Source organism: Tinamus guttatus, unplaced genomic scaffold (genome assembly GCF_059628265.1).
Source record: "Tinamus guttatus ecotype Peru unplaced genomic scaffold, ASM5962826v1 Tinamus_guttatus_pri_ptg000716l, whole genome shotgun sequence".
NCBI lineage: Eukaryota > Metazoa > Chordata > Aves > Tinamiformes > Tinamidae > Tinamus > Tinamus guttatus.
Window position 1 is genome coordinate 3,833,000 of NW_028289250.1, and position 12,534 is coordinate 3,845,533.

The 12,534-nt window shown below is 43.9% G+C and overlaps 1 protein-coding gene across 1 annotated transcript in view; it reads right to left on the reverse strand.

Annotated features, from left to right (window-relative positions):
• UTRN (utrophin) overlaps positions 1 to 12,534 on the reverse strand; it is a 303,290-nt gene that overhangs the window by 263,785 nt on the left and 26,971 nt on the right. Inside the window, exons 3-4 of the mRNA XM_088537058.1 lie at positions 4,375 to 4,467; positions 2,828 to 2,905 (exon numbers count right to left, since the gene is read on the reverse strand). Of these exons, the coding sequence (XP_088393184.1) occupies positions 2,828 to 2,905; positions 4,375 to 4,467 (171 nt within the window). The remainder of the gene's footprint in view (positions 1 to 2,827; positions 2,906 to 4,374; positions 4,468 to 12,534) is intronic.

Consider the following 12,534-nt stretch of genomic DNA (forward strand, 5'->3'; position numbering starts at 1 on the left):
GGTAAAAAGAGAGAAGCTGATGTTACAATAGAGCACTGTCTATCTTAATTTTCCATGACAGCTGCTTAAACACCACTACAAGTGAAATGTCTGCAAAAAAAGATGCTGCACTGGAAAAGCTTTATTTTCTTTTCCACTACACAGATATGTACCAGCAGGCAAAACTCACTGATAGACATGCAAACATGAAGGAACCGCTGTCTCTTTTTAAGAAACAGCCATGCCTAAAGTGTCTCAGAGATGTTGCGGAAACATAAAAAATTCCATAACTAAAAATAGGTCTGTTCCTTTACATGAGCCAGCGTCTAAATGAAACACAAGTTTACACAAGGGGACTAAAAGGCCAAGGGAAAATTTAAAATTTCAAGTTTTCTATATACCAACAAGCTCATATTAGCTCTTTGATATTCTGAGATCACTAGAAATCATAAAATTAAACGGAAAAGAAAAAGAGAAGCAGCAGGGAGATTAAACTTTACTATGCAAGCGGGCAGAGAGCCTAGGCAGTCCTGCAGGAAGCACCGAGCGCCGCGGCAGAGAAGCCTGGAGCGCGCACGGGAGATGCTCCCTCAGGGCTCCTGCGGGCTCTGCGTGCGGAGGAACTGCTCTTCACGCAGAGAGGAAGAGGCTCCCGCACCCAGCTGGAGGAGCCATGGAGCATCCTCGGCACAAGGCGCCCCGGTCACAGCCGTGCCTGTGGAAGGGGGCCTGGCACAGGTGCCCCCCTGCACGTGGCACTGTCCTTCCCCCCCGGTAAACAAAATTAACAGTGGACAAGTTTTTTTTCAGTCATGGGGAGCGCCTATTTCAGATGGCATCTAGACAACTTCCCAGTTCCACACGGGTGCCTTGGTTACAAGAACCAAATCACAGTCGTGTCGCAGGGATTCCCACAGTGACAACTGCACTCCAAAGTGCTAAGGAAGGCTGTAGACTTGAGGACTGTCCTCTCGCAATTTCTAAAGCGGTTAAACCAGAATCTATTCTAGTTATGTTATATTAATACTATACTATTATAATCTTCTTGCAAGTGCTGGGTATATGCTTGATTAAAACACTTGCAAATTTAACAGACAAAAAAAGAGCCACAGAATCCCCAATGCCTATGGTTAAACAAGCCCCCTGGAAAGCACTCTAGAAGGCATGGAGCAGAAAGCAGGGCTAAAGCTCAAGGGAACAAAAAGGAAGCAATTACACTGCAGGAGCTTTTGTCCACCTGCAACAAAAGCAAAGCTTTTCTGAGAAACACAATGGTTTCTAATACAAGTCTTGTTACTATTACAAGCAGTGCACTTCTCTGTACAAACCATAGACATCTTGGGACCTTTTTTTTTTAATGCCCATTTTTGTATTTTACTGATTAAAAACTAAACCAATAGTTTGCAGCATGCAACCAGCAAGCCGCTATGATGGCCAGTGGACTATTAAGACTTACCTAATCAAAGGAAACTGAGAAAAGAGAGCTTAGCCTGGAACACTGGCACATACAGCACCATTTCCAGTGGAATTCTCTTTCTTAATGCTTAAGCCAGGAAAAGCGGAAACTTAATAAATAGAACCATTCTGCTCATCAAATGGGTAAAGTCACTCACACAGTTAAAGGCCTACACTGTAGCCTTGCCTGTTCCTTGCAATACACATTTAAGCACCCTTTTATAAATTATCTCACAAGTATAAATACTTTACAGCCTACAAGCTCTCTGACAACAGAATGTAACTGCTCCTCAGTGGATAAGCAATAGGTATAATCTATGTACATGATCTTAACCTTCTACTTAGTAACACTACTCCGTTTCTGGAACTCCAAATCCTGCCCAATCCTGCCCACTTAAGGACAGATTGATAAATTATTGTACTTTGATAACATTTTATTATTTTCACATAATAAATCAATTTCAAGCTGGGAAGACCCACTAGTTATCCTTAGGAAATGCAGTCAATATCTACAGTACTGAAGGGGGAGAGGGAAACACTGTTAAAACATGGAAGGATAAAGGCAGTTTTACACATAGCATTTTCATACCAATTAGTAGTTTATGCAAATATATCAGAGTCTCTGTGCATTTAACAAGCTCACTTTAATGCATTTCATTGCCAGAGTTTTAAATTATTTTAGAGATATGGCACTTGTAAATGGAAATTCCAATTATAGAGAACTCTGCTTCTTAGGAATTGTGCAGGGAACAAAACTTTACAACAGGGCTACTAACTTCAAGGCACTGGGGGTGGGAGAATTATAAAATTATTCTCATTATTTCTAAAAGAATATTTTCCAATCAATTACCTAAGTTACCAACTAGGCACACATAGTAGAGACTAGACACAGAACTGATGATCTTAATGGAAAGATGCAAAGATCCCAGGGGATTTGGAAAGCACACCATGAAAAACAGAGCTGCAAAACTTGCCAATACCCTTACAGATTTTTGCACAAATCCCACATTTTCACTGGAAATAAGCTACTTTTCCCGCCCTTTTCATGAGCTACACAGAATAGAGTTTCAAGTGAGTTTCTTGAAAATGGAAACTGTCTACACGGATTTGTCTATGAAGCTAAATAAATTTCAGGAAAAAAAAAACCCACACACAAAACACCAACACCATGGCTTAGTTATAGCAGCAATATTCTAGTTGTTTATGATTTCACGAAACTGTCAGACACCGATTTTTAACACCAGGTAGGTAAAAACTGTTCTCAGCTTTCACTATCTCACATAATTCTCATTGTAGGCACTGAAGTTCACTTTATTCTCTGTACTTTGAACTCACTTACATACACACATAAATTAAACAATCCAGCCCAAAGAGCTGTGGAAAACGTGCTCACGTTATTCTGATGCAAGACTTGCAGCACTCGGTTGACGTTATTTAAGGCATGTACTCTTGTGGAACCTCTTTCTTTAGGCTGGGAGGAAAAAAAGAAAAAATAAATCACAGAATGAACTTGAGAGATCAAGGTAAATCACTGGTGCAGCAAACAACAGGGATTTTGTCTGAGATTTCTCTAGATCTTTATTTCATTTTAAATAAGAACAAAACTAAAACATGATCACTCAAAGCAACTTCAAATCAAACATCAAAAGGAAACTGTTCACAAAACTATTCCTCAATTAAAGACACAGCCCATTTCAAAACACATTTCAGTTCTTCTCAAGCAAGCTCACCCTTTTTGTTCCTAGAATCTGCAGGATTACATATTGGCAAGACAACAGCCTAGTGGGAGCTCCTGGGATAATCTGAGTGGTTTCAGTGGTTGCCAAAGTAGCTGAAATTTTTTGGCTTCTGATAGGGAACATGCAGCAATTTGTTTTTCTGGCACTAAAAGTCTGTTAAATCTTTGTGCCCTGGGAAGAAGTTACACTTCCTGACTTTCCTGACCTCTTAGTATTACACAGGAAAGAAAAAAAAAAAAAAAAAAAAAAAGCCCTGCAACCCTTGAAAACACCTGCCACTCCATTTGCCATAGTTGTCACAATTTAATTTCAGCAGCAGAACACCATCCTAACTGCATGAATATGGAGCTGAGCCTGGAACCTTGTAATCAACTAAAACAGAAAACAAAAGACTCCCATTATCTTCAATGGGCTTCAAATAAGACCTCAAATAATCAGAAGTACTAGTGAAATCTCTACTTGCAGAAGGAGAACTGTAAACGGCTGAAAGTTCCAGTATAAAGGTAAGGAATCAATTGCAAGTAAAAAGTGGCAAAATCCAGAGTTCAATCCCAAATCGTAGTACATATTTCATGACTAATCTGTCTCACTGAAGAAGCACAAACATTAGCAGCGGGGGAGTCTTCAGCACTGCACACACTTTAATAAATCCAAACAAGACTTAAAAGAGAGTTTTTTCAACCATTTCATATTCTGTAGATCTTGAAGGATTTTTCAGTGGAAGTATACATTTTTGTATTAGCTATTAGATGTAGGTATGTATTATCAAAAAAAAAATCTCTATATAAGATATATATATATATATATATATATATATATATATATATATATATAAGGGATCTTTCATGAGTTTATCAGAAAAAAAAACACAGGAATCTGGCTAAAAGCCACTGCTCAAGATCATCTAGAACCAGATCTCTAAAGAAGCACCATTTATAATGTATAGTAGGAGAACATCACCTTTGACTTTACACAAGTTGCTAAAGAGTATATTAACCTTCAAGAAAGATTATAAAAACTAACTTCAGCTCGACCATAAATATGAACGGTGTTCTTTCATTGGAATTCCAGCGAGAAGTCAGACTGTATACTACAAGCAAAACAGTTTTAAAACAATTTTAAAAAAATCACATGCCATATTTGCTTTTTTTTTTTTTTTTTTTAAACGGATGGGAATACAATTCATACATATTTCTCTTACCAGAGATTTCCCTGTCAGACCCTCCAAAAGGTCCAAAAGCTTCCTTCCATCTTTTAGATCTGTGAACATGTCCTTAATTGGGGGCTTCCCACTCTGTAGAAGAAACAAACACGGTAATATAATTAACTTTAGGCAGAACCTTTCTGAAAAAAGGGACTTTTCCCATTTTGTTTTTATATTTCATTTTACTATTATTTTACATTATTTTTACAATTCAGGTTATTTTACATATCATACTCAGTGCAGCAAAACCCAAGCATGAGGGACATTGGTTGGAGGCACCTCTCCTAACTCCAGGGTTTTGCTTCTCCCCAAATTGGCATTGGCAGCCCAGCACCAAGGCACCAAGGACGCCTGCCCTGGCCCCCATCAGCAAGGCAACTTTAACGTGTCGGGGGTGAAGAACAGAACTCCACTGGTCTGAAGACTCATTAGAGAAAGAATCCTGTGGTCTGGCTATGTCTAGAAGAAGAATCTGGAGCTTCTGGAAAAGAAGCTACTTGGACAAACTCTCTTGGATAAAAAAATAAAATACAAAATAATGTAAAAGATGGAACTCTCCCTGTGTAAAGAGCTGCTGCTTTTCTACAAAAACTGGGAGATAAAAATGTGCAATATATTTTGAAACAAAAGCATTTCCTCTAAGTTATATACTTCTAATATTAATTTTCTTTGTGGGTGGAGGGACCCTGAACAAGAGTGGTGGTACCTGATAGCAGAATAACGTTAACCTTCTACCTTCCCTTTTAATCTCACTTTTTGCTGGCCTCCAAGAAAGTTAACGTGGGAAAAGTTAACACCAGGAAGCGTTAGGGGTAAAAAAGCACACAGGCAGCCAGCAGCTGCACAAGGGCATTTGCTTCAGTATAATCACCCACAGGCTTCCAGCGCATCGATTCAGCTGCTGCTTTGAGCATCTCAAGGATGTGCCAATTTGAAGAGAAAAAACCTAAAAAGTTCCTAAGACTCTAATGCTACCGTATTTTATCATCTTGGTTTTGTAACATTGCTCTACAAAGAGAAGGCTGTCAAAGTCCTCACTTCCATGACCTGAATTAGGGTCACATAAACCTTCGCTGGCCTCCCTTTTCCCAGACATCATTACTATTGGCCAAACTCTGACTAACAAAATAGAGAGCTCACTGAACCCCACTTCTGGCAAAGAGCTGCCTACCCCTGAGCATCATATGGACTGTTTCTTTTAAGCATCAAATTTAATGAAAACCAGGAACTATTAGAAAGATTTGATACTAGTAAAAGCATTCCTATCAAACCAGAGCTTCAGAGCAGCATTTCAGTCTGCTGTGCAGACACAAACCTAACCTTAACCCAGCATTTCAAAAGAGACCCGCTAAATGAATGGCTGTAGGATGACCTTAGGTGACTTTTTAAGACTATACAGATGACAGCCCCAGTTTTTGATACTAAATTAGTTTCACAAAGTTACTCTCCCATGCCTTTCACAAGTCATACATTTATTTGCACACACACACGGAGTTTTCACACTCAGTATAGAAATATTAAATTCCAGTATTTGATTATACCCTGACATTACATATTGCCACTTTCCAAGTGGAACTATTACCTTCCAAGCACAAGGGACCAGGCTTAAATCCAAACTTAAAAGCATGCTGGGGCAGCAGTGCAGGAATATATAAGGAAACATCCAAGGAAACTTCTTCCACAGTTCATGGTATAAAATGTCCACAAAGCAACAGAGCAAGGAGAATAACTTTCACGGCGAGAGCCTATGGATTTCACTTGCCTTGGTGAGAGGCCATCTGACTAACTTCAGTCTTTACTGCTAAGGCCAGCCCTAAGGAATCCCAGGCCCTGGAGACATGAGAGGAAGGCTGCAGAATGGAAGACTTTCCCTCAGGCAAGGAGGATTGGGTTAGAGATCATTTAGAGAAATTTGACACCCACAGGCCTTGACGGATGCATCCACAAGTGCTGAAGGAGCTGGTGGATGTTACTGCTAGGTCGCTCTCCATCATCTTTGAAAGGAGAACAGGAGAGGTATATGGGGACCAGGAGAAATGCGATGTCTCACCGCTCTCCAAAAAGGGCAAGAAGGAAGAAAGGCCCAGGCAACTACAGACCGGTCAGCCTCACCTCCATCGCTGGAAAGGCGATGGAACAGTTCACCCTGGATGCCATCTCTAGGTACGTGAAGAACAAGAAAGTGATTGGAGTAATCAGCATGGATTCACCAAGCCTTGGTTGACCAGTCTGATAGCCTTCTATGATGGAATGACAGGTTGGATAGATAAGGAGAGAGTAGTGGATGCTGGCAGTCTTGGCTTCAGCAAGACTTTTGACACTCTCTCCCATGCCATGCTCACGGGCAAGCTCAGGACGTGTGGGTCAGATGAGTGGACAGCAAGGTGGATTGAGAGCTGGCAGAAGGGCAGAGTTCAGCGAGCTGTCAGCAGCAGTGGGGTCTAGCTGGAACAGTGCCCAGCAGTGTCCTCCATGGGACACTGCTCAATTTATTCATGGCTGCACAGATGAAGGGTCAGAGCTCACCCTCAGCAAAACGGAGAGGACCAGCTGATGCATGGGAGGGCAGTGCTGCCATTCAGAGGGCACTGGAGAGATGGTGGAGAGGAACTTCCTGAGCGTCAAGAAAGGCAAGTGCAGGGTCCTGCACCCGGGGAGGAATAACCCCCTGTACCAGTACAGGTGGGAAGGGTTGAGGCGCTGGGGAGCAGCTCTGCAGAGAAGGACCTGGGAGTTCGGGTGGACTACAGACTGGCCATGGGCCACCAATGCGCCCTGACGGCCAAGAAGGCCAATGGTAGTGGGGGAGCATTAGGCAGTGTTGCCAGCAGGTCAAGAGAGGTGATCCTGCCCCTCTACTCAGCCCTGGGAAGGCCAGATCTGGAGTGTGTGCCCAGGCCTGGGCTATGCTGTGCAAGAGGGACATAGAGCTACTGGAGAGATGCCAGCGTGGGGCTACAAAGACGATCAGGGACCTGCAGCATCTCTCCTATGGGGAGAGGCTGAGAAAGCTGCAGCTGTTCAGCCTGGAGAAGAGAAGGCTGAGAGGGGACCCGATCAGTGTGTAAAAATACCTTAAGGGAGGCTGTCAAGGGGATGAGACCAGCCTCTTTTCAGTGGAGGCCAGCGACGGGACAAGGGGCAACGGACACAAACAAAAACACAAGTAGTTTCATGCGAATATGCAGAAAAGCTTCTTGACAGCAAGGATGACAGAACCCTGGAGCAGGCTGCCCAGAGAGGTTGTGGGGTCTCCTTTGCTGGAGACCTTCCAAACCCGCCTGGACTCGATCCTGCACAACGTGTGTTCCAGGTGACCCTGCATGTGCAGGGGGGCTGGACCAGATGATCTCCAAAGGTCCCATCCAGCATCATTCATTTTGTGATTCTGTAATAGATATTACACTTAACAACCTTTTTTTTTTTTTTTTTTTAGTTACAGAGTTTAATACTTCACCTACATACTTATCGCATTAAACTCCACTTCAGCATATACAACTCCTAAAATAAGTTATCTCTTCTTATTAAGAAAATGCATATATACATATAAAACACAAAGACTGAAAATACTAAAGAGGAGAATATTAAAGCTATATAACCTCAGTTCAGTTTGATACTTTAGTTCTAGAACTTCACCAAACAGGAGCAAGATTTACTGAAAAAGCAGAGATGGCTCTGCACGTAATGCAGGGCAACAAGAGGAGTTGGGGGTATCCAATGTTCTTTCCTCATTCCCAGTCTACTCGCTTTACATGCATAAGAATAAACTGTAAGGCTTCCTGCTTTTAGTCTTTCACTTTGTTAGGTCATGATGTATCCCAGCCATGAGAAATGTACCCTGCTGTGACAGCAGAAATAATTCAGATTCCCTTTCTCAAGAGAATGGTTTCTCATTTCACTGACCATCAGAGCCCCTCATCTTTCTGCCTGTTTAAAGAGTCACCAGAAGAGTATTAAATTATTTTGGAAATCTAAGCTACTCATTTTCAGTTTATTACAGTATCGATTATCTTCAAAACAAATACAGATGGAGCAATGTTAGAAACCTCTGTATCTAGTGGATTAATATGTAGAAAAACACTATCTATGGGACTGGCGTCAGTTCATGTAAAAGATTCCTACAAGCACAAGGAGACTAAAGGGGCTGCAGCACCTGCCTCTCCACCCCATGCCCACCTCCACTGCAGCACAGCCACGGGGACACCCGCTCCGCAGGCTCCTGCTCCTCTCCGGAGGGACCAGGGACCGGTGCGCAGCGGCGCCGCGGCAGCCGAAGCCGCGGCTGCGACGGCAGCGGAGGCTGCTCGGTCACTGTGCCTCCCACGTGCTCCTTCCCTTCACACCCACGTTTCCACGTGTGAGCTGCGACCCAAGAGGCCCAGCGTGGAGGCAGGACGAGCACTGCTCCCTGCTCTAGCTTACGCTGCAGTCCCATCTCCTCTGATGCAGTTGGGCCGCAGCCCCACGTGCTTCAAGAAGTCTTTTTCCTTCCTTTTCCAGGAAGGACAGCTGCATAGCCCAGCTTCTGACAGCTGTATCATTCATAAATGTTACCAAGCTTGGGAAGGAGATGGGCTGACATTTTACATATCTAAAAAAAGGTTCCAAGAGACACTTCCATGCAGTCATTTCCCTAGAGAAGGCAAGGCACAGCTTTGGGCCATGCCAGCAGACAGCTGAGCGCTGCCTCTCCTGTACCCACGCGTTGCCCGGCACTGGGACACGCTGCTGGGACCACAGCCGTCTCCTTACGGGAAAAGGGATACAGCCACATTTCAGCTACTGCATTTCTTGACAGGCGGGACGCAGAGCAGAGCCAGCTGGGACCGTGGCTGTGTGCAGAGAGTTTGGAGCCGGGAGGGAGCCACTGCACAGCCTGAACCCCTCTTCCTAGCCCTCCTAGCCTAACCCAAGCCTGGCCCAGTAAGTGGATGAAGGATTTCCAAACAGTTTAACAGACTGAATCGGACCTCATATCATTGGTAAACACCTTAAATCACTACTATGCTTCCCGAGGCCTTTCAACTTGCAGCACATATATACACTGTCAGGCACGTATCTGTCCTATATAAAATAAGTGCATCTCTAGAGTTAAGGCAATCTAAATCTCACCTTTTCAGAGCTAACTATTTTACTCACTTTCTAAATACTTAAACACTGCAAAAGTGCCAGGCAGTTCAGCCTCTGCCAACACATGGTGCAGAGAAGCATTTCATCACTGAAGATGACAGGTCAAGAAACTTAAGTACTCGCTTGTAAGAGTGGCAGTGACAAACCACACCAAGCCCTTGAGCAAGGGCAAATTGCTAGTCATGGTTATGTTGTTAAGCACTCAGGGAACCATCCCACACTGTGCTAAGCAAATACAAGGCAGATAATGGGTCCTTTCTCAAAGACAAAACAGGGCGCAGTTTACACTACAAAGACAGCAGTGTAGGAGATAGTCAAGGGCACTCCAAGTACCAGAACTGTGCTGGTTTGGGCTGTAAACTATTCAAAGACGCCCTCACTGAGCACTTAGATCAGCAGAAGGAGGTTTTTCTCAGCTCAGTTTATGTTAGTAGTGACAGCAACACAAGACTGGCAGGAAGCCCCTTTCACTCAACACACCCCAGGGGGCTTTGCCAGCAAAACTGTAGGCAGAGTCTCTGCAGTAGAGACAAGGGCTTGATAAGACAGGCAAAAGAAAAGAACATAATTAATAGACTTAGCAGAAAGAGGCTGTGTTGGTTCCCAAGTGCTTTAAACTGGCACTGAGAGTGGGAAGAGTTGAGTTGCTCAAATAGGGACAAGCTTAAAGGGAAAGAGGGGAGAAAGGAAAGAGAAAGTAAGGCACAGAGAGGAGATGAAAAAAAAAAAAAAAAAAAAAAAAACATGTAGGTGATCTGGGAACAGAGCTCCCTGTACTCTTGCAACCTCGCCTGAGGTCACAGGCGTTACCCACAGCAGGGCTCCAAGCACCAACGCGTTTATTCCAAACATTTCAGGGTCAGCTCGAGTGCTACGTAAGGGGAGAAGGGGGCACTGCGACCCTTCGCTAGCTACGCACGGCACCACACGCAGCTCGTGTCGCTTCGTGTCCCAGAGGGCAGCGGCAGCAGCGTCTCAGATACCTTCCAAGCGGAGCCGAGGTGCTGGTCGTGGCGCTGGGATGAGTGACTCGGCGCGTATCTGCGAGGCAGCTGCGGCGCTGCAGGAAGGAGCGCGCGCCCCGCGCTCGCTCCGCGCGCCTGGTGGCCGCCTCACAGCCCAGCCACCCCCATCGGGCTTGAGACGGTGACTCACCCTTCCTTGCACGTATCTAGGATTACCTGCTATGTGATGGAATTGCAGAGAAGGGGTCATCCAGGCCAACCCATATGACTGGGCAGAAATCAATCCCTCTCCTTGCCAGGAAATACAGGAAGATATGAACAAAATCCGGCTAAGATTTGCTTTAAAAAGTCAGTCTCTACTACTAACAACAGTTCAAAGATAAAGCCATCAACATTTACAGTTTCTCTTCTAAAATAACAACAAAAAAAGCACAACAGCAAGGCAATGCTGCTCTTTGACTATGTTTCACAGTAGAAGGTCCTTAACTTTCCCTTTATTATTTATGTGAAACTATAACAAATTTAGTGGAATCAAAGAATTAAGGAGTCATTCTCAATAAAAGGTAGCCTCATTTTCTGAATACTGTTTTCAAGACATTCACGGAATCACAGAGTGGTCAAAGTTGCAATGGACCTCTAGAGATTTAGTCCAATCCCCCTGCTCCAGCAGGGACATCTAGAGCACATGGCACAGGGTGGCATCCAGGCGGGTTTGGAAGATCCCCAGAGAAGGAGACTCCACAACCTCTCTGGGCAGCCTGTTCCAGGGCTCTGTCACCCTTACAGGAAAGACATTCTTTCTCACATGGAGATGGAACTTCCTGTGTTTTAATTTGTACCCATTACCCCTCATCCTGTCAGGGGCCACCACCAAGAAGAGTTTGACCCCATCCTCTTTACATTCTCCCCTCAGGTATTTGTAAACATTGATCAGAATCCCTCTCAATCTGTTCTTCTCCAGACTAAATAGGCCCAGCTCGCTTAGTCTTTCCTCATACGATAGATGCTCCAGTCCCCTAATCATCTTTGTCACTCTATGCTGGACCCTCTCTAGAAGCTCAATGTCCTCCTTGTACTGGGGAGCCCAGAACTGCATCCAATAATCCAGGTGGGGCCTCAACAGAGCTGAGCAGAGGGGCAGGATCCCCTCCCTCAACCTGCTGGAGACGCTCCTCCTGATACAGGCCAGGATCCCATTGGCCTTCTTGGCTGCGAGGGCACACTGCTGCCTCATGGTTGACTTCTTGTTAGCCAGGACATATTACACAAGTTATGTGTAATGTAAGTGTTGTTTGCTTTAGCATTTTATTACAACTACTGATGATATATTGTTCTTCAATATGTGATTATATACAAAGTTAATCACCGACTTAAGCAACTGGATAGACATTAAACTTTTTAACTAGAAACAGATGGATTTTCTCTTACGTCATCAGTTACCTACAGCAGAGAATTTGTATGTTCTTCAAATCATGAGTCATTGAAGGCATGCTACTGGAACTAGCTCTTTTCCAGTAAATGAATGCCAAGGATGCTAGAGCAAAGCAATGAGAGAGAGGCAAACCTAAACTCTTTGCAGTAACAGTGATTCAGATCTCCTAGCAGCAACATGAAAACCAGGATGAAAGTTCCTTTCCACACGAATGCGCTCAGCAAAGAGGTTCATGGTGAATGTACAAGGCAACCTCAACAACTCATAGATCATCAATCATCATCATCAATAGATCATCAATAGCTACTGAGACAGAAGCTCTGCACATAAGTCCTGGCTGTTCAGAGCAGCTCCAAGAAAACCCCTGATTCCCTGTAGATCATCTGCCACCTCGAAAATACCAAGACACCCTGAAAGAATACACAGAACAGGAGGCTTGTATTTTCCACCACATTCCCCTGATCTTTCAGTGTCATTTACATGAGGTCAGAGTTACTAATTTTAATTGAGAGGTAACTCAAATGCCTAATAAGATGCTCAGTAAATAGGTCAAAAGGGCCGTTGGAACACAAAGACCACTTCCCCCTTCTGGACAATGCAGAAACACCGAGCAAACTGGGCATTTAAACT